At 44.9% G+C, this 27,539-nt stretch overlaps 2 protein-coding genes, 2 pseudogenes and 1 gene segment (V, D, J or C); 2 read left to right on the top strand and 3 right to left on the bottom strand.

Moving 5' to 3' along the window:
• The window catches only part of Grk3 (G protein-coupled receptor kinase 3), a 213,644-nt gene extending 210,684 nt beyond the window's left edge, over positions 1 to 2,960 (top strand). For 4 of the 5 annotated variants that reach the window (XM_087198009.1, XM_087198007.1, XM_087198012.1 and 1 more), the window contains 2 exons: positions 1,103 to 1,353; positions 2,810 to 2,960. In XM_087198009.1, coding sequence (XP_087054135.1) covers positions 1,103 to 1,336 — 234 coding nt within the window. In that variant the 3' untranslated portion in view covers positions 1,337 to 1,353; positions 2,810 to 2,960. Of the gene's footprint in view, positions 1 to 1,102; positions 2,509 to 2,809 lie in introns of those variants that run through there. The other variant, XM_087198008.1, reaches the window with a different exon arrangement.
• A 121-nt stretch (positions 2,961 to 3,081) lies between these two features.
• LOC101706709 (transmembrane protein 191-like) lies at positions 3,082 to 23,988 on the top strand. Of its 7 annotated transcripts, XR_015446167.1 has the most exons (12): positions 3,082 to 3,236; positions 3,495 to 3,618; positions 3,704 to 3,754; positions 3,874 to 3,951; positions 4,097 to 4,153; positions 4,234 to 4,293; positions 4,430 to 4,494; positions 4,576 to 5,221; positions 9,076 to 9,225; positions 10,926 to 11,020; positions 12,290 to 12,378; positions 13,732 to 23,988. XR_015446167.1 is itself a non-coding variant. In XM_087198018.1 (10 exons), exons 1-10 carry the CDS (start codon positions 3,082 to 3,084, stop codon positions 5,111 to 5,113), a joined length of 891 nt encoding a protein of 296 aa, XP_087054144.1. In that variant the 3' UTR covers positions 5,114 to 8,387. The 7 variants fall into 7 exon arrangements, 5 of the variants coding, with proteins under 5 accessions (XP_087054144.1, XP_004843380.2, XP_087054142.1 ...); XR_015446166.1 differs by having other exon boundaries at positions 9,076 to 11,020; XM_087198018.1 differs by lacking the exons at positions 9,076 to 9,225; positions 10,926 to 11,020; positions 12,290 to 12,378; positions 13,732 to 23,988 and having other exon boundaries at positions 4,576 to 4,630; positions 4,767 to 4,807; positions 4,909 to 8,387.
• LOC101707438 (immunoglobulin lambda constant 3-like) lies at positions 9,160 to 27,134 on the bottom strand. The segment is given in 3 exon segments: positions 9,160 to 9,479; positions 11,146 to 11,264; positions 26,889 to 27,134. Coding segments are annotated over 3 exon segments (639 nt in total).
• Positions 14,642 to 19,746, bottom strand: LOC147821932 (zinc finger RNA-binding protein pseudogene; annotated as a pseudogene).
• Positions 19,891 to 20,830, bottom strand: LOC101707076 (zinc finger RNA-binding protein pseudogene; annotated as a pseudogene).
• Positions 27,135 to 27,539: the final 405 nt, after the last annotated feature.

Raw genomic sequence — 27,539 nt, 5'->3', positions numbered from 1 at the left:
TGTGTGTGGGAGACTGTAATATTGATTATGCCCAAAGCAGGCTGTAAGCAGTGCAAGCTGTGTAAAGTTAACCCCACAATTGGCTTGTTTTGAGAAATGAGTCTGTTTTGAGAAACAAAGCCTATATGCTGAGGTCAGAGTAACTTCCATCCGACTTCCATTCCCACAATTAAAACCTTCTTACTAGAAGGACAATGTTCTAATTACAATGCTATATTTTTTCTATTCTATTCCTAATTTGCTAATGCTTTGTCTTGTCTTTTAATAGCCTTGCTTACATTAATTTCCATAAAAACCACACAACTATGCATCCTTGCACATAGTTTGCCTTTACCCCAATCCATTACCAATAAAAAGCAAAGGCTTGGACTGGCCAGCACCTTTGTTTATTGCACCAGCATCGGCCTCTCTTAGTCTTTTAGTTTGATTTCTCAGGCCTGCATCATACAGGGCAGGAGACTGAAGCCTACTGCAGAGGTTTATAGTAATGTTTCAGGGGTCCCCAGTATATGTGCCAGTAAAGTAGGTGTCACTCTGAGGCCTCTCCTCTTGGTTTATATGTGATTGCCATCTCTAGGTGCTCACATGATCTTTTCTTTGTGCATATGTATGGAAAGAGAGCAAATGAGTAAGCTGTTTTGTGTCAGTTTTAGGGGAGATGTACTAGGAATTGAACCCAGGGATGCTCTACTACTAAGCTACATTCCCAGCCCTTTTTATATTTTACTTTGCAATAGAGTCTCACTAAGCTGCCCAGGTGGGACTTGAACTCACAACCCTCCTGCCTCAGCCTCCTGTGCTGGAATTATAGGTGTAACTGAGGGAAGAAATGGGGGGGGGTGCATCTGAAAGAGTCTATTCTGCCATGTTCCCAGGATGGGGAGAGGCTGAGTCTGTGGGGTGAAAGGATAGAGAACTCCAGAGGAAAAGGTTTTTTCTGTGATCTCCTAAAATAACCTGAAGCCATAAAAGCCTCAACTCTCAAATTAGCCATGCTGGGGAGAAAAGTCACAGAGAACTCACCAATTAAGGGAAACACTTTGTTTTTTGATTTTCTACCCTGAATTATTCAAAGATGCTGTGAATTTTTATGCTGTCTCAGTTCCTTTCAGGTGAAGACACAGATACCAGAAAGGACAAACATGGCACAGGAGAAAGTGGTCAAATCAGGAAAGAAATTTGGTCTGTGGAGTCCTGGTGTGGTGTGATCTCCTTGTCCCCAGTGGGACTCCAGGCTGCACTCCACTGGCACCTGCTACACCATGGGTTCCTGCCTCAGTGGCACACACCTGACACAGCCTCTGCATACGCATCTGCTTCAGGATTAAGTGGGTGAATCACCCGAAGAAGGCCGTAAGTACGATTCAGACTGGTTGGTCTAAATTCTCCGGGCTGAGTGTCCTGACAGGTGAAGCCACCCCTTTTGAAAAATCCTTTGGAGTAGCCATGAATGGGTTTAAACTTTAAATCTTCCTGCCTCAGCCTCCCAGAACTGAGCTTAGAGGCGAGCACCACCATATCCAGCCAATTCTACTCTTTCAACATCCCGTCCCTCAAATGACTTAGTTCAGGGCCACTATTCTACCCAAAATGAATCAGCTTACCGACTGCCATCCCAAAGCCAAATCTCGCACCTTCACACGCGTCTTGGAATTTGTTCCTTTCAAATGACTCCGCTGTGCCTCTAAGCACTATCTCTGTGAGGCCAGATTTTCTTTATGCATCTCAGCCAAGGCAATGTATTACACCACACCAGATGCCGACGCAGATTCAAGTAAAAGAGGAAACAACTGCCTTGTGGCAACCCAGACATTAGATTTGCAGATTGAAAACAATACCGTTTGAAATTTCTATCTATGTTCATACTTTTTTCTTCTATTATCTTTATCCAGTTTTAGGATTAGCACAATGTTGAGTTCCTAAAATGAGGGGAGAAGTGTTCCTTCCTTTTTCTGCTTTGTTTGATATAATTTATCAGTTAAAATGTTTATGAGCCTGCTGTTGTCATATAGGTAGGTTTTCAAGCTAGGAATATACTTTCTTTAATAGGTGCTATTCAAATTTTATATTTCCTCCAGAGTTAGTTTCATTAATTTGTCTTCCAAGTTACTTCTTAGAAGTTGTCAAATTTATTTCAAAAATGATTTTTGTAATATGCTTTCTATATCCTTTTAAGTTCTGTAAAATCTGTGGTAATGTCTCCTAGATCTTAATATTGTAATTTTAAAAATGTATAACTGATATTGGGTAACAGAAAGAAAAGGTCTAAAAGAGCAGGGGAATTGGGAGGGGTAGGGGAAGGGAAAAAAGGGAAAGGAAAAAATATGAGAAGAGGAAAAAAATGGAAACAAGGTCTTTGCAAATAGAGAAGGGAGGGCAAGGGAAGGGGAAAAATATAAGAACCAAGAGACTTATGTAATGGTACAAGATCCCAATGATGACTGTAACTGTGCTGTATACCTAAAATGTACCAATAAAGTTAATGGGGAAAAAATTAAAAAAATAAAATACCGTTTGTTTTTAATTTTGAAGACATAAAAATATATACTTACATGTAAATGATTTCATAGTATTATGTACAGTTTAATACATAAACATTTAGTTTTAATTTGGTGAATATTGTGGTATATTATCCACTTAAAAGCTTTTTGAGATCAATAACTTCTCATAGCATGAAAGGATCCTGAGACAAAAATTTGAGAGCCTCTGAGCGAGGAAAGATATTTACACAAAAAGTAAGCAGACACTTTGCCCAAGTGGTGACATGTTTGATAATAATCCTTTTCTCTCCGTATATTTTTTTCCTCAGATACTGAGGTTGAACCATGGCTTTCGCACTGAGCTACATCCCCAGCCCTTGTATTTTGAGACGAGACCTTGCTAAGTCGCTATGTTGCCCAGGCTAGGCTCGAATTTGCCATCTATCCTCCCGCCTCAGTGATAAAACTCTTATAAACGAGGGACAAAGGGCGACCCTACGGCCCGCCTCGCGTCTGAGGGCGCCCCCGGCTCCTCATTGTGACGCCGGCCGCAGTTCGAGTCCCTGCCGGGTGCTGGGGTCTGGGCACGGCGCTGGGAGCCATGGCCGAGGCGCAGGAGCAGTGGCTGCAGCTGCAGAAGGACAACCGCGACGGCCGCCTGCGGAAGCAGGAGCTGGAGGAGCTGGTTCACGGCCTGGAGGCCGAGAGCGAGAGCCTCGCCGGGCGCCTGCACAGGCTACGCGAGCGGGAGCGCAGGTGCGCGGGGGGCGCCGCTCGGCGGAGCGGTCGGACTGACCCGCCCGGCCCGCACCTCCGACCTAGCCTGCGGGACCCTGGCGATCTACCCAGAGGGCCCGGGAAGGGAGGCTGGTGCCTGGCACGACCCGGACCCGGCGGCTTCTTCTTCGGCTCCAACCCCCAGCCCAAGCTGGCCCTTCCCGGGGGCGACAGGGGCCGCAGGATCTTGAGCGCCCCGCACCCTTGCGTAGCACCGGCCTCAATTTCCCTTTGCAGCTTACAGCGGAGGCGAAGCCAGGCGGCACCGGCCCTACGAGGGGAGGCTCGCGAGGCGGTACGGGAGCGCGCGGAGCGGGCGCAGAGACTGCTGGAGGCTGCGGAGCGGCGCAAGCTGGAGCTGGTGAGGGGCGGGGCGGGGCGGGGCGGGGTGGGGCGGGGCAGGGCTGGCGGAGAGCCCGGAACCACTCCCTCCAACCCGTCTGCAGGAGCAAAGCCACAGACAACTGCAAGACCAGTTGGAGGAGCTGTCCAGTCAGGTACGCAAGGGATGAGACGGCCTCTGTCTCTGGGTTCCTCTTCGAGGTCCCGCTCTGGTCCCCGTCCCCACCAGCTTTGAGAACCCAGTAACCCCCGTCCTCACAAGCCCCTCCCCCAGCTTTTTTACTACGGAGGGGAACAGCTGAGTCAGCAGCGCGCAGAGCAGCAAGTGGGGACTCACCTGGTGGAGCTGCAGGTGCTTGGGCGGGGCCTGAAGGGCGGAAGGGGCGGGGCCAGGAGCACCGGGGGCTGGCTGGGCGGGGCTCTGAGGGGCGGGGGCGGGACCCTGAGGCACAGCGTGGCCCCGGGAGTGCGGGTTGCAGCCTTGTCTCCTCGCGAAGAAGCGGCTGGAGCTGGTGGAGGCCAAGTACGCCACGCAGGCGGAGGGCCTGCGGCAGGTGCGAGCGGAGGCGGGATGTTGGGGAAGGGGGTAGGGAGCTGTGGCCCCCGGAGTCTGATCGAGGCTCCGGTACCTCAGGACGTGCAGCGGACGGAGGAGGCCTGGGCCAACTTCCAGGAGCAGAGCGTAGTCCTACAGGTGCGGTCGCTTTCCACCCTGAGAGCCCGTCACCTCCGATGGCACTGCGGCCCCCACCCCGCCACCCCCCCGACCTGCGGCGGCTGGGACCGGGAGCCACACACACACACACTGAGTCCTCGCTCCCTCCCGCCAGGAGCTGCAGGGGAAGGTGATGGAGGCGGCGGCTGCCCGAGACGCCTGGCGGGGCGACTCGGAACCGTATGCGAGTTAGGACTGTTGGGTGCGGCGGGGCGGCTGTCGGGCCGGGGCGATGGCCCAGCTCGGTGCCCGCCTCTGCAGGTGGGACTCGCGGGCTCTCCGGATGCAGGACTGCGCGGGCTCACTCATGGAGGAGGTGGCCAGGGCGGACTGCGTGAGCGCGGGTCGGGGCGGTCGGGCTGGAGCTGGGACCCGCATCCTCTGGGAAGACCTGGGCGGCGCCGCGCCCGTGCCCCCGACACGGAATGGGACGTGGGGCCCTTTTCTCGCAGGAGAAGCGGCTGTTGGGCGGCGCGGGCTCGGGGCGTCTCAGGTGAGCCAGGAGGCGGCTCCTGAGGCTGCGGGCCCCTTCCTCATCCCCTCCCGGGCCTCTCTTCCTCGCTGCCCGTTTATCCCTCTGTCCGTGTGCCGCAGGCTATGGGCGTTGGGCGGGCTGCAGACCCTGGTGCTGGTTCCGCTTGTCTTCCTGGTGCTGTCGCTGCTCTACTTGGTGCTGGTGAAGCCCGACGCCATCCGCCAGGGACTCAAGCTCCTACGCTCAGACGTCACCTTCCGCCGCCTGCGCTACACGCTGTCCCCGCTGCTTCAGTTGCGGGCGCGTGGGCTGCTGCCTGCCTAGAACGCATCACGCTGGCCGTGGCCATCTGCACTTCTGTCTCCCGTGTGGTTCCTGGGGCGCCCGGGGGAGACGGCTGAGGGTCCCCTCCTGACCGGCCAAACCTTCCCGGTGGGCCTCAGGTCTCCGGAAACGTCGCTAGTCAAGGGCCCGCCTTTCCTACAGCCTCGGGCTGGTCGCCAACTTATTACTGAACTCGCGCCCCACCACCACCACCATGGGCCTGAGCCTTGGGGAGGAGCGGGCCTGGGTGGGCCAGGTTTCCCGTGGAGTCTGATTTCTTTTGTCCGGCTGCGTGTGGTCGTTCAGATCCCAGAGCCCTATTCCCTCTGGGTGGGCTCGCCATCCCCACGCGTCTTATTTAACTGTGTTTCTTGTATGCAGCATATTGTTGGATCTTGTTTCTTGATTCATTCTGCCAATCTCTTTTGACTGGTGAATTGAGACCATTCACATTAATGGTTATAACTGAGGTATTGACTTGTCCTTGTCAAACGTATTATTTTCCTGTCATTGATTCTATTTCTTTCCCTTCTATTTAATTGCTTGCCTTGCCTGGTGGATTCACTCTACTAGGGTTTTTGGAATTGTTGTCTTAATTGTCTTTTTCTAGAATTTTCTGCAGAACTTTTTAGAGTGCTGGTTTTGTGGTCATGAATTTCTTTACACATTCTTTATCATGAAAGTATCTTATTTCCCAATCAATTTTGAAAGATAATTTTGCAGGATATGTCAATCTAGGCTGGAGGTTGTTTTCCTTTAGGGCTTGAAATACTTCATCCTCTCCTTGTATAGAGAAGTTGAGTGTGATTCTGATGAGTTTTCCTTTATAAATGATTTGTTTCTTTTCTCTTGACAGCTTTTAATATTCTGTCCTTGTGTTGTGTTTCTGGAATCTTGACTATTATATGCCTTGGCGTAGTTTTTTTCTGATCATGGCTAATTGGAGTTCTATATGCCTCACTTATCTGTATGTCAAATTCTTTTTCCATGCTTGGAAAGTTTTCTACTATGACTTCTGTGAATAGTTTTTTAATGTCCTTTGTGCTATCTTCTGATTTTTCATTGATTTCAATTACTCTTATGTTATTTTTCTTTACATTATCTAGCAGCTATTGGGTTGATTTTTTTTTTTTTGTGGTCCCTTGCTACTTTTAAGAAGTCTTTCATTTGGTGATTGCAAACTGCAACCGTATCTTCCAGATCAGATATTATGTCTTCACATTGGTTGATTATTTCAATACAGTTTTTAATCTCCTGGATATCTGTTTGAATCTGTTTTATGGAATCCAGTCCTTTTCTGTCTTGGGCATTCATGGTTTCCATCACTTTCCTAAGCTCCTCTATTTTTTTTTAACCTATATCTACTCTAGATTCACTAACCATATCCTTCATTATGGTCATCATATCTTTAGTTATTTGTGTAGTTGTTTCTATTTTGTTTTTTCCTACAGACTCATTCATCTACTTTGCTAGTTCTGCTATCATTTCAGAAATTTCAGCAGGGTAGCTTTTGATTTCTTCTACCTCAATGTCCCCTGGATTTGCTTTGGGTGAGCTGGAGCTCTGGGATTGTATCTTCTGTGTTTTCTCATTTTCTTTTCCTTTCTTTCTTTCTTTTTAAAATTTACATGTTTTCTGGGTTGATGCTTGTAAATTGCTTATGGGTAGGTAGCTTAGGTAGGTACTAGTATCGAGACCTCTTTAGGAAGTGACTACTTTTCAGAGATGTCTTCTAGCCAGAGCTGGTTCTTGGCCTTTGAGTCTGTCCCAGAATTCTGCCTACTCTGTTTATTAGAGATGAGAGGTTGCAAGCTGTTTGGCTTCGCACTCAGTTGTTTGGTACTGGATTATAGTATTGGTTATATCCCTAGACAATCTAGGTATTGGTCTACAAGGAAGATCAATTGATCGCAGCAACTATGTCATCTTGCCTAAAGTAGTACTATCCAGAATACCAATAGCATCAAACACAGACTGGAAAATGGCAAGCTGCGATAACTGATAATTTGCCACTTTTAATTATATGTATAAGATTTATAGTTATATAACAAAATGTAAGACACATCAGAAAATTATATACAGTTAATATCCACTCAATAGAACAGTTTTGCCCTAAGGAGAGAAAATTAAAAGGAAAAAGAGGAAAAAATAGAGAAATAAAAGAAGAAAAAGAGATTAGAAGCAAGACTGAAGGACAGAGGAAGATTATCCAGGTTTAGGAAAATGGTGAAAAAGACAAGAAGAAAGGAAAGAGTGAAAAAACAAAAATTGAGACAAAACAAAACAAAAAAATGAAAAACAATGTCCACACTCATGAAAAACAGAAAAAAAGCCAAATGAACAAAAACTAAAAAACAAATGAAAAACAAAACCAATTTTCTCTGTGATTTCCAGCCTGTGGTTATCTTCTGTGGTCTACAGTTTTGTGCCGGTGACCAATTCAAGGCGTGACTCTCCTCTTGCTGGTAGACAAAGGAGGTGGTCAGAGCCCAAATCTGTGCTGGATAATCGCAGAAAGCTGGCAGTAAGATTAGAGCTGGGTGTTGGTTCTGGGATTTTCAAATCCATGAATGTTCAGACTGAATCTGATGTCTGGTCGTGGGGCTGGGGCTTGAGTTGTTTAGCTTATAACACTCTGGTGTCGCTTGCCAGCCTGCCCACAGCTCCCTGACGATGGACATCTCCCATGATTGTCCATCACCCAGTCACTGTGGTAGTTTAAAACTGGGAGCCCTGAGATGAAGCTGACCTGTGGCTGCTCTGAGTCCCAGGTTCTGCTGGCCCCACCTTAAAGTGGCATCTAACCAAGTGTGCTTCCCAGGGCACTTGGCAGCTGCTTGGAGTGCAGTCACTCACCAATTGTTGTAGTGCTCAGCATTCACTGCTGTAATCTATTGATGTGTTTCTTCCTGGAGGCCTCTGGTGTTGCCACTTTCACTGTATCTCTGAAAATTCGATCTTCCTTTCTAATAGCACAAGCCAGGAGTTGAGGAGAAAGTGCTGGTTGCCCCTTCCTTTTTTTGCAATGTTGTCTGTCTCTTCAGTTTCTCTGTAGGCTCCAATTTTCCTGTCAGGTCCTTCCTGGGTCCCAAGAATCCACCTCTCTCCTTTCCTTCCCTAAGTTATTTTCCAGTGTCTGTATCCTGAATATTGGAGAGGCTGGTTTATTGCTGATTATTACTCCACCATTTTCCTGGAAGTCCTGCATGATTTCTCTTAGAGAAACCAAAAGTATAAATAATTTAAAGAGCAAAATAAAAGATAATATGAAATAGGGAGATTGATCTTTCACAAATGGGAAGGGGGAACTAGAGATCGAGGGAAGTGGAAGAAGAGGAGGACAAGGAGAAGTAAGAATTAAGATAAGTTTAATTACCAACTCCCCAAAATGAATGTAATAATTATGAACAGCAACCATATCCTAATAAACATTTTTAAAAGGGATTGAACTGGGCTAGGGATTTAGCTCAGTAGTTCCGCTGCCTGCTTTGCAAGCACAAGGACCCAAGTTCAATCCCTGGTACCAAAACAAAAAAAAAAGGGCGGGGGGATTGAACTAAATACTTAGGTTCCAGTCCCAGCTCTGATCCTGACCTTGAGCCATTTTTTAAGGCCTCTAATCTTGTCCTCTAGGAACAGGGTAGGGAGAGAAGACATCTCAGTGGTTTCCAGCCACAGACAGCTCCATTTAGGAAGGAGGAAGGGAGTGAGGCCCTGTGCTAGGAGTAGGAAGAGGAAGAAGAGAGGCATAGAGATTTACTGTATATCATTGTGACTAGACTCTTGCCTGTTGATGGTTTTGGGGAACCAGGATCCTCTCCCCTAGAGGTACTTTGCAACCATGCCAAAATTCCTCCACCCGGGGATAGGAGGTTGCACATGAAATGTGAGAAAAGAACAAATGAGAAGGAACTGGATTTATCCGTCAAATGGATATTTTATTGAGCACTTGTTGGTTACAGGGAGAATGGCTGAAGTGGGAGGGGGAAACCTCTCCTCAGGTCCTTCTGCTACAGCCCGTGGAGGACGGGATGAAGGTTGTGGACCTAAGAACATTCTGCAGCAGACACACTCTTCTCCACGATGCTCCCTTCATGTGTGACCTGGCAACTGTATCTTTTTTGAGATCTCCACTGGTTGGGCATCAGGGTCAGGTAACTGCTGGCCTTGTACTTGTTATTGCTCTGTTTGGAGGGCTGGGTGGTCTCCACACCCTGGGTAATAAGGGTGCCATCTGCCTTCCAGACCACAGTCATGGTGTCTGGGTAGAAGTCATTTATCAGACACACTAATGTGGCCTTGTTGGTCTGGAGCTCTTCAGAGGAAGGTGGAAATAGGGTGACTGATGGGGCAGCCTTGGGTTGACCTGTGTGGATAGAGGAGGGGGTATAAATCAGCAAGGAGAGCCCAGGTATTGAGGATCCTCCACCTCAACATCTCTGACCATTCTCCTTGTAGCCATTTTGTTACCTGGGGTCTCTCATTCCCCTATTGTTCTCTTGTGCCCCCAGAAGAGCAGATAGTCCTGCACCTTCCTGGAAGCCCTTCCCAAGTCACTTTCCCAAGATGACCTGGCCCAGCCCCTCCCCTCACAACCTCAGCTTTCCTATTGTCACCAAAGAAGACTGTGTTCCTTCCTCCCTGGTCTCTGGAGTCTGAGTTTGGAATCTGACCCTGACCTCCTGAGTCAACCAACTTGCTTCATTCTTCCAGAGCCTAGAGTTGCCTCTGTAAACTAGGAATCCTCATCCAGCCTTGAAAGGTGGTCATGGGGTACATGGGAAGATCTGGAGTCTATGGCTGCCACACTGGGAGCCTAGCACCTCCTGCTTTTTTGAGAAGCAGGCTCTGTTCTGGTCCACTCAGCTCTCCCAAGGTGTAGTAGGATCCTCCCAGACAAGCCTGGGTGCTCCTCCAAGGTTCTGCCATCTCCCCTGTCTCCATTGGTCTGATCACAAGACCCTTTGCCTTGGCTGTATTCTTTTTTCTTTTTTTTTTTCTTTTTGGTTCCAGGGATCGAACTCGGGTCCTTGCGCTTGCACAGCAGCCTTGGCTGTATTCTTAAGTTTGTTCCTTCCAGACTATGGAGTACAGCAGCCTCTGATGACTCCTGATTTTACCTGGAGCCAAGAATTTGAACTCCCTGTTTGTTCCCCTGTGTGTTGTTTCCTGAGTCTACTGTGCTCTTTGAGGAAGGTAGGAGGCTGACTGTGGACAATTGTACATAAACATTTATTTGTTATGTTTTGTTTCTGTGGGGTGTTGCTATGTAGCCTAGGCTAGCCTTGAATTGATAGCAATCCTCCTTTGTCAGCCTCTCTCTAGAGTGTTGGGATTTCAGAGGTGTGCCACCATGCCTGGCTGACTATGGTCAATTGAGATGTGACCCCAGGGATAGAAGGTTGCAGGGACATAGTCTCTGCCCTTTGGGACGCCTTTTTTTCTAAATGACCATCAGGCTCTAGTTACCTTGCCCAGTCTGACCTGTCCCTCTGTGTTCCTATGTCCTCATGGACAATCAGAGGATTAGAGAGCTGCAGCCTAGAGTGAGCCAGGCATTCTCTGACCTTTGTTAGTCTCTACATGGGGCAACCTCCTGAGTCCCCAGAGGTTGATGACACAGCCCCAGCCATGTCCTTTTTGTGTAGCTCTCCCAGCCTGGATAGATATCCAGCTCTCAGCCCAGACCCTGGGGCCTTCAGGATTATCTCTAGTGCTACCCAGAACTAGCTTCTGATCCCCATTTGGGCATCTGCTCTAAAGGAAGGGAAATAGCCTCTGCCCTTGGCCAAATCCTAACTCCAGGCCTCAGACCAGGCCATCATATCCCACTGTTGGACTCTGAAGGTGGCTGTTCCTGCTTCTGGAGCCCTTCCTTCTGGTCACCTCAAGACCCCATGGAGAAAGGTAAGGCATTGATCCCAAAGACAGGGGAGGAATGGAGGGAAAGAAGTTCCCAGATAGAGAGAATGGATTTTCTTGAGACAGCAGGACAGTGAGACAGACTGAGAAAGGTCATGAGAGCCACTTACCTAGGACAGTGAGCTGGGTTCCTCTACCAAAGACAAACCACGGTGACTGAGACTCAGACCAAAAGCCATGGGGCCAGCACCTGGGGCCTGCCTCCTGGGGGCGGGGCTGGCCAGAGAACCTGCTGGGTGAGATAGTCATAGGGCTGCAGAGGGTGGGCTATTTCCTTGGTGAATGGCAGATGCCCCAGCGGCCTTCCCCTTATCCCAGGCCAGCATTGTCCACAGTCATAGAGTCACCTACATGTGTCCCCTACTTCCTGTCTTTCTAAGGCTGTCAGTGCTGATAGCAATGTTGGGCACAGTAAATGCTTAGTAAATCCCTGAGTGATGTATGTTCTCAGGTGAATATGACATGGAAGGGAGAGTTCTGAACTGGCTCATTTTGGGGCCTCTGAGTCCCTTTCTCATGAGTTTCCCATGGTCCAGCCAGACTGACTTCCTCCTGGAGTCATGGACACTGGGTCATTCCTGACCTAAGATGCTCCTGTGGAAAGACTCTTCAGCTTTCATGTCTATTCAAGGAGACACAGCTCAGTCCTACTGTATTCATGAGATCTTCTCTGATCTTTTAGACCACTTTTTCCATTCATCCATCAATCTGTCCATTCATTTGTTGGTCCATCTATCTGTGCACCCATTTGTCCATCCATCTGTGCATTGATTCCTCCATCCATCCAGCCAGCCATTCATCCATCCATCCATCCATGCATCTACCTGTCCACCTGTTTGTCCATCTACCTATCCATGCCTCCATTTGTCCATTCATTTATCTGTCTGTCCAACCATCCATGCATTCATTGTGTATCCATATGACCATCTACTCATCCATCCATCTTTCCATCCATCCACCCATTTCTCTATCCATCAGTTTACACATGCATCCATCTGTACATCCATCCTGTTTGCACCAGACATTGTCTCACATGCTGAGGACATGGCGGGGGCACCCTTGGCTCTCACCTCCATCTCTCTCTGATACTTCTCAGGTGAAGGCCCACAAGGCCCTCATCATATTCAAGCCTGAGGTCCCTCTCAGTTCCTGTTGCACATGATATCTCTGCAGGATGCAACATGAGGTCTCCCCATCTTTCCAATGACAACCACCCCTTAGTGTCTCAGATAAGCCACTCTCCTCTTTCTCTAGGTTTTCTTTCTCCCTGACCCATGTGTGGCTGTTGGTTCCTGCCTCTCTGCCATCTTTCTACATTGTGCACTGCCACTACTGCCCATATGGTAAGGCTTGAGTTTATCCTAGCTGCAAACCATCTCACCTCCACCCAAAATATCTACTGACCATCTCTAGCTGGATGACCAACAGGAAATTCAAACTCATCATGTCCAAATGAGATTGATCCCTCACCCCTAACCCAGCTCTTTTTCTATCTTCATCTCATTCCAATGGCCATAAGTGGTCTTGTGCCCCATGTTGAAAACCTGGAATTGTAGACTGAATCACTTCATTTCCCACACTGACATAATTTATGTGTCCTTAGATGCTGCCTGTGAATATCCCTTTTTGAAATGAAAATAAAGCTTGAAATACAGTGGTACCTCGGGTCACAAACTTAATTCTTTCCATGATTCTGGTCACAAACTGAATTGGATGAGAACCAAATCAAATTCCATGGTTAGATTCAATGTTGACTTGATGGGGAAATTTGAATCGGTTCTTATCCAATTTGGTTTGCAACCAGGATCATGGAAAGAATTAAGTTCGGGAACTGAGGTACCACTGTAATTAAGAAACAAAAAACCACCCTCAGAGGCTTCAAATCCACAAGAAGCCCCAGGTTTTGCCTGTGCCAATTTTAATTATCACCTCCATCTCCTAAAGGATCTAGCAATTAGTTGGTGCTGACTGGATGCATGTGTCTGTCAGGGGTTGGCCCAGTGCATTTCAAGCTGGTCCAGTAAGCAGGAGTTGGTCTTGTGATGCAAATATAAGAATTTTTTAGCTTAAAAAAACTTTATTGTCTTAAAATTATAAGAATATAACATGTGACACAATTAAGCAATATAGAAGTACATTTTTGAAATGTAATCTTTATCTCCTGCTATTTAGTTAATTTCCTTTCTTTTGAAAGTGATAAAATATATGGCATAGAATTTTCCACTTTAACCACTTAAACCAAATAAATCGCATTAAGTATGTTCACATTGTTGGGCAACCGTCACCACTATCCATGTCCAGAACTTTTTCATCTTTCCAAACAAAAACTCTGTACCCATTAATCATGAAGTCCTCATTCCTCTTTCACTAATCTGGGCTAACCTCTACTTTACTTTCTGTCTGTGTAAATTCGCCTACTCTAGGCATCTTATATAAGTGGAGTCATCCAATACTTGCCCCTTTGAGTCTGGCTTATGTCACTGAGCGCAGTGCCTTCAATTTTCATCCATGTTGTAGGAAATATTTGAAATAAATTTTTGGTTGAGTAATAAAAAAAACCTACTTAAAAGTAATTCAAAATTAGAACCTGTTAAAAGGAATAAAAATATCATTTTCTCAAAAGCAAACAAAGGAAACAGTTCTTAATTCATCAACAATAGAATTCATCAACAATAACCACTCTTTTTTTTTTCCAGGGCTGGAGATTAAACCCAGGTCTTTGCATATGCTAGGCAAGTGCTCTGCTATGGAGCTACACCCCTCAGTCCAGCAATAGCTCTTAATAGTGAAAGGCTACGTGCATTCTCATTAAATCTGAAAATGAGGCAGGACATCCTTTGTCACTTTTGCTTTTTATTATTTTGGGTGTTCTAATCAATACAAAAAGAGAAGAAACTAAGGGTATAAATATTAGAAATAGAATAGGCTGAAAACCTGCCAAATGAAACAAGATTAGTATGTTGAAATTGGTAATTTTATCCTCATCATCAATAACAAATCAGGTTCCCTGCACTCTGGGAGACTAAGGCAGGAGGATCATAAGTTCACGCTCAGCCTGGGCAATAGTGACTTAACAAAAGCCTGTGTCAAAAAATAAAATAAAAAGGGGCTAGAAATGTGACTCAATGTGAAGGCCCTAGGTTCAATCACCAGTGGCAGGGAAAAAATTTTAAAATAACAAATTAGGTTATATAATGGGGGTTAATCACATTCTCAGAAGCAATACAATAAAGAAACCATGTAAGGTACCTTAGTAAACATGCAATACCAGGTGTGGTGACACACACGTGTAATCACAGCATTTGGGAGGCTGAGGCAGGAGGATTTCCATGAGTTCAAGGTCACCCTGGGCTACATAGTGAGTTCAAGGTCAGCCTGAACTATATAGTGATACCCTGTCTTTAAAAAAATGTAAAACTGCCAGACATGGTAGTACATGATTATAGTCTCAGGTACCCAGAAGCATGAGGATTATTTAAGCCTAGGAGTTTGAGACCAGCCTGGGCAACATAGCAAGATCCCACCTCAATGAACAAACAACAACAAAAAATCCAAGTAAAAACAGAAAAGGGATATAGGGGCCAGGGATTTAGCTCAGTGATTCTGTCACCTGACAGAAAAGGGATATAAAAACCCACATGAATGAAGCTATAAAAATTTACTAAAATACACGGAAAAATAAGCACTGCTCCTGGATGGAAAAGCCAGATGTAAAAATTGGAAAAATTTCTTCAGTCAGCCAATAAAAGTAATTCATTTACAGTCACAATTCTAATTTTCAAAAAAAATTAGATATACTGATTTTTAAAGCTCATTTTAAAAGAAAAATATGAGGAACAGCTCTCCCTACTGGATGTCAACCCATATTCTAGAAGTAAAGGAGTTAAAACAGTGTGGTATTAATGTAATGGAACTAAAAGAGTTGCAAGTAGGAGACAATGAGATGGGAGGAAGGGGTGGGAAGGGAGAGGTAGGAAGTAAAAAGAATTAAGATCTGTACATGTATCAACTCCCCACAATGACTGTAATCATTATGTACTGAAAAACCCTATCTAAAAAACCAAAACCCCCCATAACAGCAAGAAAATATCAGCAAACCAAGTCCAACAATGTATTAAAAGAACTATATGCTACAACCAAGGGTTGTACAAGGGTATTTCAACCTAACAAAATCAATGTAATGCACCATATATCAATGTAGTGTACTTCACTCATATTAATTTAGTGAAGAAAAAGAATCACATTACTATCTTAATTGGTGCAAAATAAGCAATGAATGAAAACACTACTTATGACACCTAAAAATTAGAGCTAAAAGAGAAGCTCTTCAATATAATAAAGACCATGTATGAATAATACACAGCTGACTTCATATTCCATGGTGAAAGACTGAAAGCTTTTCTTCCTGAGATCAGGAATAAGAGGGATGTTCACTTTTGCCCAGTGGAGATTTTAGCCAGAGAAGTGTCAAGAACAAGAAATCAAAGGACTTCAGATTGGAAAGGAAGAAGTGTAGCTACTTGCAGATGACACGATCTTATATATAGAAAATCCTAAAGGATGGACACACAGGCATACACATACTCTGCTGGAGCAAATAAACATATTCAGTTACATGATAGAAGATTGCACAAAATCAGTCATACTTCTATATACCAGCAATGAAAACCCAAAAAATTAAGAAAACAACTTCATCTAAACTAGCATTAAAAATGCTCAGGAATAAATTTATTTTTATATGAATTTAAAGTTTTTATTTATATATTTCACTGTAGTGTGGTGACAACAAAATGACATCTTTGTACCAGAGCATACATACATCAACAGTAAGATGTAACTTTTTGTTACACCACTGCTAAAATATCTAGCTCTTTGTTGGAGACATAAGCATATAAGAAGGCCACACAAAATAATTTTCTGTTTTTTTATTTAGATAATAATTTTTAAATCAGTAATACGTCATCAACTTCACTGTTACTAGAACTGTAAATTATCTGGGTAATGGTGTGTATGTGTGAAATCATTCAGCTGTATACTGTAATAGTTGCTAGAGTAATCTCACACATACCAGTAAGGACCTGTCACCATGATTGAGGGCTAATTACTGTTATTAGTTACATAATGATAAAGTTCTTTTGAAAATAATAGCTCACTTATATGTGAAAAATGCCCTTTCCACTTCCACAGAAGAAAAAATTAAAGTTATTTTTGGATTTGCTATGTCAAAAAGTCAACTGTACAAAGATCTACATATTGGGCCGAGGGTTTAGCTCAGTGGTTCCGGTGCCTGCCTTGCAAGTGCAAGGTCCCTAGTTCAATCCCCGGTACCAAAACAAAGAATAGCTTAGGGCCGGGGATTTAGCTCAGAGGTTTCACTGCCTGCTGTGCAAGCACAAGGACCGGAGTTCGATCCCCAGTACCAAAAAAAAAAAAAACTCACAAAGATCTACATGTTAAATCTAAAATTATAGTTTTAAAAGTATATTAAAAACAAAAATGTCATGCATTTTTATTATCAGTTATGCAGAGGCTTTAAAACGGATGCAAGACCATATGGTATAGATTAGCTTTTATACTGCTAATGCACAACTAACTTGATTAGATTAACAAATCTGTCTTAATTACATCTTTTTTTTCTTTTGGTACTGAGGATCAAACTCGGGACCTTGCACTTTATATATCACACCAGAAAGACAAATGCCATAAGATCTGTAGAAACATTCTGTTCTGAGCACTCAAATGGCAGTATAACTTTCTGCATTGTAATCCTTCACATATAGAATAACAAAAGGAAAATATTCTACCATTTTCTGTTACAAAAAACATACCGCTGAAAAATATTAAGGGGCAAAGGATATCATCTATAACACAAAGTAACTTAAAACTAGTGTCAAAAAGCAAATGAAATCTCTCAATAATATCAAAATACACAGCAACTGAAGCACAAATTCTGCATTAAATACAATAGATTTAATAAGACAATGCACTAATTAATATGACACAAAAATAGGGTGAGCTAGGGCAACCAGTACATAATGGGGGGGGATTAGAACCACTATTTTTTCCCTAGTCAAAGCACAGTTTTTTGGTGTCTTTCCATTCATGTAAAACATAACACTGAACATTAAGTTTTTCTCTTTCTTTTTTTTGGTACCAGAGATCGAACTCAGGTCCTTGTGCTTGTGAGGCAGGGGGCAGATCCACTGAGCTAAATCCCCAGCCCTTGTACATTAAGTTTTTAACATCATAGAAAAACTTGGTTGTTCCATGAAATTCTTTAAATTCTTGATCAGTTTTTCAAAGTAGACATTATCATGAATGAAAAACAACCCACCAACTGTCACCTGTTTTTTTAAACATTGAAGATTTTTTACATAAACTTTTAAAAAGTTATCATAATCATTTTGTCTTTTTTTTCCCCTCTGCCTCAAATCCATTAATACAATCACTATTTCTCTTTGTTTCCTGTTGCGGATGTTAAATCGTTGGCTCATTTGGGGTAATGGATCCATGCCTAGAACTTTCTGTATCTGTGGAATGTGAGTTTCAATGCAAACTGTGCACTAGGTGTAATGTCTTCACATGGCTGGTCAGTCATTGTTGCCAAGGTATCAAAGGGATCCTTTTCACAAGGATCCAAAAGTCCAGGACTACCTTTAAGAATAATCCCTAAAAAAATGCATTCAAAAATTCTTCTCGGGGCCAAGGATTTAGCCCAGTGGTTCCATCGCCTGCCTCGCAAGTGCAAGGACCCAAGTTCAATCCCCGGTACCAAAAAAAAAAAATTCTTCTCAGGGAATCCCCCAAGCTCTGAGGACTAGAAACACTACTAATTATTTTCTCTGCTAATAACTCCATCACCCAGCTTGAAAAGAGACCAAGTTGGAACTTGCTGACAGAGGTCTTGGAGAATACGAATGGTAATCACACATGACTGTAGACCATTAGCTCTGGCCTGGAACCACTTGGTGTGGCGTACAGCAAACAGCATCAAGGCATTTTTGCCTGTCCAAGATGTCTGGTGGGTCTTTCACTACATCCAAGGTGCCATCTCTTTCCCTCATGTTCTCTCAAATAATTGGAGATGTCAGATTGGTAATAGTGACTTGCATTTTGGGTTCCACACATGAATTCAAAATTATTGCTGCATCAGATAAAGCACATTTTATGTCATACTTCTCAGGACTTATAACAGCAAGCTGTTTAGGTAGATTTTCTGCAATATGGCTTAATAATGTCTTTGAAGCTTTTCTGAACACAACAAAACAAGGTTGACATTTCTATCTCCTCAGAGAAGTAATCCTTTTGCCAATACTCTCACTTGCAACACTCCTTTGAAAGCTCTGACTTTACCTCCTTTCTTATCACTTCCCTCCTGATCTTCTCATGTTCAGAAAAACTGTCTGAAACAAGTTTTAAAGCACATTCAGTGATAGAAACAATTTTCTGAACTGCCGGTAACTCCTCTTCAGTGGGATAAATGGTTGTATGTCTTGTCATTACGTAATGATCATCAGATGAGTAAAGGCGACGTACGGGTCTAGGACCCTGTGGCTGAGGAGGCATGCCTGGTTGGACTCCCAGGAGACCTATTGGACCTGGAGGACCAATAGGTTAGCCTCTATCAGGCATTCAGCCAAGAGCATCCTAATGATGCTGTTCTTCCTCCATTCTTCTCCAGTACATGTCCTCTTCATAGTGCCTCATTTCCATGCTCCAGTGTTCTTCCTCCTCTTCCCTTGTTAGCAATATTCTTCCTTCTGCATTTGTTTCCTCATTTTTTCTTCTTGAATGTTTCACTTCCACTTGCAAATCTGAATTTACTTTTTTTAAATTGAAGTCTGTGTCTTTGTCTTTTAAAGTATATTTCCTAAGTATTGAGATCATTAAAGCTGCACTCACATAATTTACAATGGAATCAAATTACTTTTCCTTCATCATTCCATACTTCCTCCACATAATCATGGCCCACTGGCTGCACATCACTCTGCAAAGCTGCAAGAGATGCAGGTGTGACCGATTCTGACAGAGTCTGGCTTTACTTCTAGAATCTGCACAGCAGAAGTGAGAAGAATGCTTTTTATACATTCAGTTCCTTTTAAGTCTTCTGTTTTATTTCCTGTTGACTATAGCTTATTGCCCCTGACAAAGTTTATTTGGGGGGTAGATGTTTTCTTGGCAGCCATATTGGTAGGCACTGCTGATACTTTGGTGCTGGATGTGCTATTAAGAGGTGACTTTCTGGGCCGGGGATTTACCTCAGTGGTTCTGCCACTTGCCTCACAAGCACAAATCCCCAGCACCAAAAAAAAAAAAGAGAGAGAGAGATGAGTTTCCTGTAGTTGTAAGACTTTCACAGAAGAAGTCGCAATTGATGAAGTCTTCACAGTACATTTGCTTGAAGGAGAGGCAGTTGGCTTTGAAGCAGAGATAGCTGCTGAAGGAGTAGCTTGGCTAACATTTGATTCTTTGAAGGAATAGGTTTACCAAGTTTTGTGTATAATTTAAACACTTTCTGATGCTTGGCACCACAAATGTGGGCAGCATATGCAATCTGCTCCTGTACAAGATGCATCAAAGAACTCACAATGTAGCTGATTTCGAGTCCCACAAATAGAGTTATTGCTGCTGCTGGTATTTTGTGATGCTTTCGATGTGGTGGCTGCTTCTCCTCCTCCTCCTCCTCCTCCTCCTCCTCCTCCTCCTCCTCCTCCTCCTCCTCCTGCTTCTCTTCCCCTTCCCCTCCCCTCTTTTTCTGGTTTTATTTTTTTGGTACCAGGGATCGAACTCAGGACCTTATGCTTGCTAGGCAGGTGTGGCACCACTGAGCCAAATAACCAGCCCCTTCTCCTTTTTTAATGCTTCAGTCCTTCTAAGTGTTCTTTATAAATCTGTGGTCCAGCGCAGCTGATCTTACAAACATCACAATAGTGAATCTGGGGTGGTTTGGGAGGCTGTTTTGGTTTCAATTGTTTATTTTGGAATGGTGCTTTTTTAGTAAAGGTGGCCCCTGTCCAGGCAGCTGTTTCAGCAGCAACTGCTTGCTTCTGTTGCTGCTGCTGTTGTTAGAAGTAGGAAGACACAGCTGAGTACCCTGCTGCTTCATAACCTGAATAAGATGAGCAGAATGAGCAACTGTTGTGGTACTGTAAGTAGCACTCTGAGTGTAGGATGGCACCACCGTAGCCACAGCTGCTAAGAACTGTCCAGTGGAGGACACAGGATAAATGGAGAAAGTAGTGGTAGTCAGACTTGGTGTGGCTGGTTTTATGGCTGTCACTTGTTGAGTTTGCTGGGCTTGAGTATACTGAGTTGCACCTCGGCTATAACCTGCTTTGGGAGCTGTCTGTAGTAAGTTTCCGAAAGTGAAGGCTGAGGCTGGGCAGCAGCAGCTACAGCAGCAGCAGTTGCTGTTGGCTCTTGGAAGTACTGCTTACTGTCATAAGCTACAGCAGGAGCTGTGGATCTTATATATGAGTCCTGGTAGTTTTGTGTAGTAGCTGGGGGTGGTGGTGGTGTTGCTTCTTGTTGCCTCTGGGTATAACCATAGTCAGTTGCTGAATGTGCCATGGGGTAGCCTCCATAAGCAGCAGCTGTTGCAGCAGTTGCAACTGCTATTGGAGCGGGCCTGGTAACTGCAGCTGTGGCGGCTGCTGGTGCATAGACAGCAGTAACTGTGTGGGCAGATACTGGAGCTTGATGGACAGTGTAGCTAGCAACTGTAAATGGATGAGAATAGGCTACACCTGAAGCTGGCTGCTGGCTATACTGGGTTGCTGCAGCCAATGGCCTCATAGTTGCCAGCACTGCACAGAGAGTTGGGCCCCAAAGCAGGAGGAGAAACTCAAGGGACCAGATGTGGAGGGAGCCCAAGGGAGAGAGAGAGTTCCCCCTGAGAAGTCATCTGGCTTCACCTCTGTCCACCTCCTGCCCCATACTCCCTCACCCACTTGCCTAAATTTAAATACCAAGGGGCCTGGGATTAAGCTCAGTGGTTCCACTGCCTGCCTCGAAAGCACAAGGACCCAAGTTTGATCTCTAATACCAAATCCCCCCAAAAAAAAATAAATACTGAGGTTAGACTTATACATGGCAAGCTGCAAAGTATTGTTCAGAGAAATTAAAGACCTAAATAAATTAAAAATATACTTATGTTCATGGATTAGGAGATAATATAGTTAAGATGGCAATACTACCCAAATTGATCTGTAGAGTCACTGTATTGTCTATCAAAGTCTCAATGGGAAAAAAAATCTCAATGGTCACCCATTTTTAAAGACATGCAAAAACTGATTGGAATATTCATACAGAATTGTCAAGGACTCCAGTAGACAAAACAGTCTGGAAAAAGAAGAATAAAGGTAAAGGTCTCATACTTTCCAATTTTTTTTTTTTTTTGTACCAGGGATCGAACTCGGGTCCTTGCACTTTCAAGGCAGGCGGTGGAACCACTGAGCTAAATCCCCGGTCCATATACTTTCCAATTTTAAAGCTTGCTACAAAGCTAAAGTAATAGAAACAATATGGTCCATGTGTCTGTTTTGATTATTATAGCTTTGTGTAGTATATTTTATAACTGTTAATGTGATCCCTTTAGCTTTGTTCTTTTTGCTTAAAATGACTTTTGCTCTTTGGGAATTTTTGTTGTTCCATATATGAATTTTAGGATTTTTTTCTATTTCTGGAGAAAATGTCATTGGAATTTTGATGGGGATTGCACAGATCTGTAGATCACTTTGGGTAGTATGGGCATTGTTAGTTGAATTTATGACAAAGGTGCTAATCCATTGTAGCAGTACCATTCAACAAATGGTGCCATGCAACCATATAGCCACAATGAAAGTAATGAAGTTACACCTCTACCTCACACCATATACAAAAATTAATTCAAATTTAACCAAATACCTAAGTATAAAATCTAATACTATAACACTTTTTAAAGAAAACATGTATTACTTCTTATGACCTTGGGTTAAGCAACAAATTCTGAGATACAATACTAAACATATAAGCAATAAAATTTAAAAAATAGGTAAATTGGTATCTTAGTTACTTTTCTCATTGCTGAGACAAAGTACCTAACACCTACAAGGAGGAAAGGTTTATTCTGGTTCACAGTTTGTGAAGGTTTCAGTCCACAGTTGGCTGGCTCAAAGGCAGAGTGGCATGACAAAGGGGCATCCCAGAGGAGAAACAGTTTACAGGCAGGCAGATGATAGCAATAGCAATCCTTCTTTTCCCTCTTATCCAAGCCAGGCTAGAAGCCTTTTAGGTGGTGCCATCCACACCCCAAGTGGGCCTTTTTATTATCCACACCCAGAACTATGCTAAACCAATTAGTGGACTAATTTAGTACCACACACCCTTAATCCCAGTATCACATACCCTGGATCCAGCCACCTCTGAAAAGCTCCACCTATGAGTGCATTAGGCTTTAGGGGGACATCTAGATACAGGCTATAACAATTGGACTTTCTCCAAATTAAAAGCATTTGTGCATCAAAGTAAACTATCAAGAAAGTGAAAAGATAACTCACAAATGAAATAGAAAATGAAATGAAAAAGAAATAATTTGCAAATCATATTTCTGATGAGAGTCTAATATTTAAACTGGCATGGTGGCACACACCTGTCTTCCCAGCTCTTAGAGAGGCTGAGACAGGAGGATTGCAAGTTCAAGTCCTGCACGAACAACTTAGTGTGACCCTGTCTCAAAAAAATAAAAATAGTTGGGAATCTATCTCAGTGACGGAGTGTCCCTGAGTTTGATCCCTAGTACCACAAAAAGTCTGGTATTCAGAATATATAACAAAATCTTATAACTCAACCACAAAAAGACAAACCAATTAAACAATGGGCAAAGGACTTAAAAAGATATTTCTCCAAAGAAGATATAAAAATGGCCAACAACGCCCAATATCCTCTGACTGTCTAGAAAGGGGGATGGCTAGGGCTAAAGAAAAAGGACAACAGAGACTTGTGTAATTTCAAGGAGGCCCGGAGGTCAGTGCCTCAGAGTGGGCAAAGATCAAGACTCTCCATACAAGCCAGCATTTATTGGGTACACGCAATAATTGGAGTGTCAGTGCAAACCTCATGCTGATGAGGGCAGAAAGGAGAGCATTCCCTTGACAGTATGGGATGAGTTAAGCTGACAAGGAACGCATCCCTCCCCAGGTGAAACCTTTCTCTTTTTGTGTTACTACTCAAAGAACTAGGATATCTTCAGCTGATGTAATCTTACCATTGATTACCACAGCTTCACGGACCACTGAACCCTCATCTGTGACCTGAGGCAAAACAGAGTTATGTTTCTGCATGCCATAGGTGGCTCTCGGGCAAGGCAACATTGGGCCTTAGACAGCTATAGTCATACTTTAATTATAAAATGATTTTTCCCCAAAATTTATGTAGAAATGCTTTCGACAATTCTGAAAAGGTTACATACTGCATGGTTCAATTTATCATGGGTTGAGGTAGAGCTCAGTGGTAGAGCAAGGGCTTAGCATGTGCAAATCCCTAGCACCACACACACACACACACACACACACACACACACACACACACTATTGCAATGATAAAATCTTAGAAATGGAGACCAAATTAGTAGTTGTCAGGAAGTTAAGGAAGGATTTTGGAAGGATGGAAGTGAGTGTTGCTATAAAAGAGCAATGTGAAGGGGCCAGGGATTTAGCTCAGTGGTTCCGCTGCCTGCCTCCCAAGTGCAAGGTCCTGAGTTCGATCCCTGGTATCAAAAAACAAAACAAATAAAAGAGCAATGTGAGTGATGTTTGTGATGGCAGAAAGGTTCTGTCCCTTGACTGTATCAATGTCAACATCCTGTTGTACATTTTACTATAGCTTTAGGAGGTGTTGTGATGGGGGAAACAGTACATGCAATGCCTCTGTACTATTTCTTGTAAATGCATGTGAATTTAGAATTTTCTCAAAAATTTTGATATAAAAAAGGTTATATACTGTATGATTCCACAGATAAGATATTTTGGAAAAAGCAAAACTAGAGGGTCAAAAAGACCAGTTGTACCATGATTGGGATAGCTGACTACAAGGGGCATTAAGGAAACTTGGAGGGGTTGATGGAAATATTTTATATTTGATTGTAGAAGTGGTCACATGATTCTGATTTTTTAAATAAACAATACTTTTGCTACACCAAAAGCTATGAATTTTACTATGTAAATGAAATAATAGGAAAATAGACATATTGTAGTCTACTTTAAAATCTTTTTTGTCGTTAGAGTCCTCAAAAACATATTACCTGTTTAATATTCCCTACCATGGATGTACCATAGTTTATTTTACCTTCCTCTATCATTTGGCATTTTGGTTCTTTCCATCCCCCCCCCATGGATATATTTATGATACTTAGTGGAAGTTTTGATTATTCCCTCAAGATACAGAAGTGAAATTACTGGATTAAAAGAGATGCACACTTGTATGAAACATAATACATGGTTCTAGAGTTTTGTTTCAGAAACTAGCCTCCCACTAGCAGTCTTGAGACTGCTGTCCTCCCTGGTCAGTGCTCTCGTATCCTCGCTTTAAATTCATTCGCCTGGGCCGGGGATTTAGCTCAGTGGTTTTGCCGCCTGCTGCGCAAGCTCAAGGCCCCGAGTTTGATCCTCGGTACCAAAATAAAATTTAATTAATTAATTAATTAATTCGCCAATTTTGCAGGAATCTTGGCCTTTGGCCGCCAAGTAGACCCGCGCCTCCTGCAGGTGCCCAGGCACAGGCTTTGGTCTCGGCTCACCATCTCCCGCCAGGGGGCCACCGCCGTCTTTCCTTCCGTCTTCCGCCACTGCCCAGGTTCTCAAATCTGGATCTGGTCACACCAACCTCCCATCTAGAGCCAATGTTTTCAAAACACCAAGTCCTACTCTGACTGTCTACTTGATCCCTCCAGCGCCTCCTGAGCCATAGCAGAAAGACTGGCCCTAGGCGACCCTCAGGGCCGCTGGCCCCGCCCCAGGAGCTCCCTGGGCTCCTCCCTCCCCGCGCTGCTGCCTTTGCCGTGCGCCCACATCACCAGCCAGCGCCCGGCGATCGGTGAGGCCAGTTTAGGCATCTACCTACAGACGAAGCACCCCCACCCTTGTTCCTAAAACAGGCCATGGGTCATTCCTCATGACAGGCCCACACTCAGCATCTCCAGGCCTGCCTGCCAGTAAATGTGTGTAAATGAGTGAGTGCATGTCCTCTCAGTATGCCCTGCAGATCAACCTTTCTTTTGGACTTTTCTTTCTTTTTTTCTTTCTTTCTTTTTTTTTTTAACGTACAAGACTTGCTGATATATCACAGCATTTCCTTAACTGCTCATCAAAAAAGCCAGGGAGTGGTCCTTGTTCCTCCCTCTCTCGTTCAGCTCACCCACTGACTCTGCCCCCATAGCTATCACATTTTGTCTGGGTCACTAGGCCACCCTGCCATCGTCTCTCTAGGTCCAGATTCCACCTCTGTCTACCCATCCAAGTCTAGTCAGGTAGCCTCCCTACGAACATCCCCCAGGACTCCTTGGCTGAAGTCTGTCCTCTAGAGGTGGGGCTGGGCCTGGCTGACTGTACCCTCTCAGACCACCTTGATCCCAGGACCCACCAATTCCAGCCCAGCCAACCACCAGGGACATCCTGAGTTCTGTGCCTGTAATGCCCTTGCCCAGGTGGACCCTTACATCCTAGGTCAGCCTCTGTTCTACCGACATCACACAGTATGTGACTGTCACCTCTCCCTCTGGTCCCTCAGTACCTCAACCCTAGCACAGAGCCTGACTCTGATGAGGACTCTTTCCTCAGCAGCACCTGCGGTATGCTGAAACCCAGGTCCTGGCTGGACACCCTCTGGTGCCAATTTACCCTCTGGTGCCAGAGGGCTGACACAGTTGATGATCTGTTTCTCCTGCTGGATCCCCTCACTGTGGCAACTTCAGCATCCTCAAGACAGGTGTCAGGCTGCAAGGTTCTCATCCAATCAGCATCCCTTGCATTACCAGCTTCCAGGATGGGGAGAGAGGAGAGCTGGAGGCTATCAAGCTTGGGCCTTGGAGTCTGAGCCAAGTGACCTTAGGGACCCACTTTACCTCCCTGTTTGTTATTCCCATTTGTAAAAATGAGATAGCAGCACAACCTGTCTCATGGGACCACCTGGGGGGGTTCTGTCCCTGCAATGATTTGTACCCATTGGTATGAAGTACACCAATGATGAACGGGCTGTTGTATCATGGATTGTCATAAATGGGCCACCACACACAAAGAGGAGGGGCTAGGGACACACACCTGTGCCCCATAGGCCCTACTTGGGCCTTTCCCATGGAGGTACCTTTACCCTGGATGGACCTGGAATCCTGGGTATGGGGGCAGGGCCTGGACAGAATCTTTGCTGAAGGTCTGGTGACCTGGGCACCCCAGGAAAGGCACCTCCTGGTGTTCCAGAAAGTGGCACCTGACCAGTGAAGGTAAGGGCTTAGAGATGGCCGCCATGAGCAGGGAGAACAAGAGGAGAGGAGGAAAAGGAGGAAGAGCTAAATAAAAAACCTGCCTGGACAGAGGCCACCTCCTACCATCCAGGCAGCCATCCTGCCTTCCATTTCTGTCCTAGCCAGAGTACAAGGGAAAGGCTAGCAAGGCAATAGCCTTGAGCCAAAATTTAAGGGGTGTCAGAAGACTCCGAAATTAATATTTTAATACAACATTTAAAACAATAATCAATGCAAAAAAATCCACTATGGACAAAATATCAACATTTTTAACCAGCTTCTGCTCTGGCCTCTCTTCCTCAACTGTCCACTCCCAGCCCAGTCCCAGGGAACCCCACTACCACATTTGTGGCCCCTTACCTGCCCCACATGTTCCACAGGATAGAGGCTCCTGGGCCTGGGGTCCTGCTCCGTGGTGCTGCTGTTAGGGGCAGTGGGCCATGGGTGCTCCTGGCCAGGCCCAGTAGCAGCAGCAGCAGCAGAAGGCCCTTGTACCTCCTGGGGGGAAGGCCTGGCCCACCAGGGACCTTCCAGCCCACCTGGCCTGTCCCTGGCTTCATTTGCCCTCAGGGTCAAAGGCACCTCTGGTCCCACTTGTGTGTGGGCTTCCCGGGGAATGTGGCCCTGGCTTTTCTGCTGGCAGCAGCCACACCAGTGCATACCGATCCCTACACATGCCTCATCCTCAGGCTGGATGGGCTTGAGTCCCCGCCCCTAGCCCACCCTCTCCAGGGCCCACGGCTGTTACCCTTGGGGATCTCCCCCAGAGAGACATCTGCTAACTGCCCTGCTGTGGTTGGGACCAGGGCTCAGCTGCTTCCCACAGCAGCCACCACCTCTGTGGCCATAGGTGGGGTATATTTGACCCACTCTGGTTCCCCATTTCCCCAAGCGGCCCTGAGTCTGTGGAGCATGTCCACATGAAGCCTGGGGGATGATATAGAGTGATCTATCGCTTAGGAACAGGATTTGCTCAGGCCTTTAGTTTAGGAGGTGGGCCAGGGCTGGGGC

Source organism: Heterocephalus glaber, unplaced genomic scaffold, assembly GCF_053883595.1.
Source record: "Heterocephalus glaber isolate CG9 unplaced genomic scaffold, H.glaber_assembly_v1.0 deba00001687, whole genome shotgun sequence".
Classification (NCBI taxonomy): domain Eukaryota; kingdom Metazoa; phylum Chordata; class Mammalia; order Rodentia; family Bathyergidae; genus Heterocephalus; species Heterocephalus glaber.
This window is presented reverse-complemented; position numbering and strand designations above follow the sequence as displayed.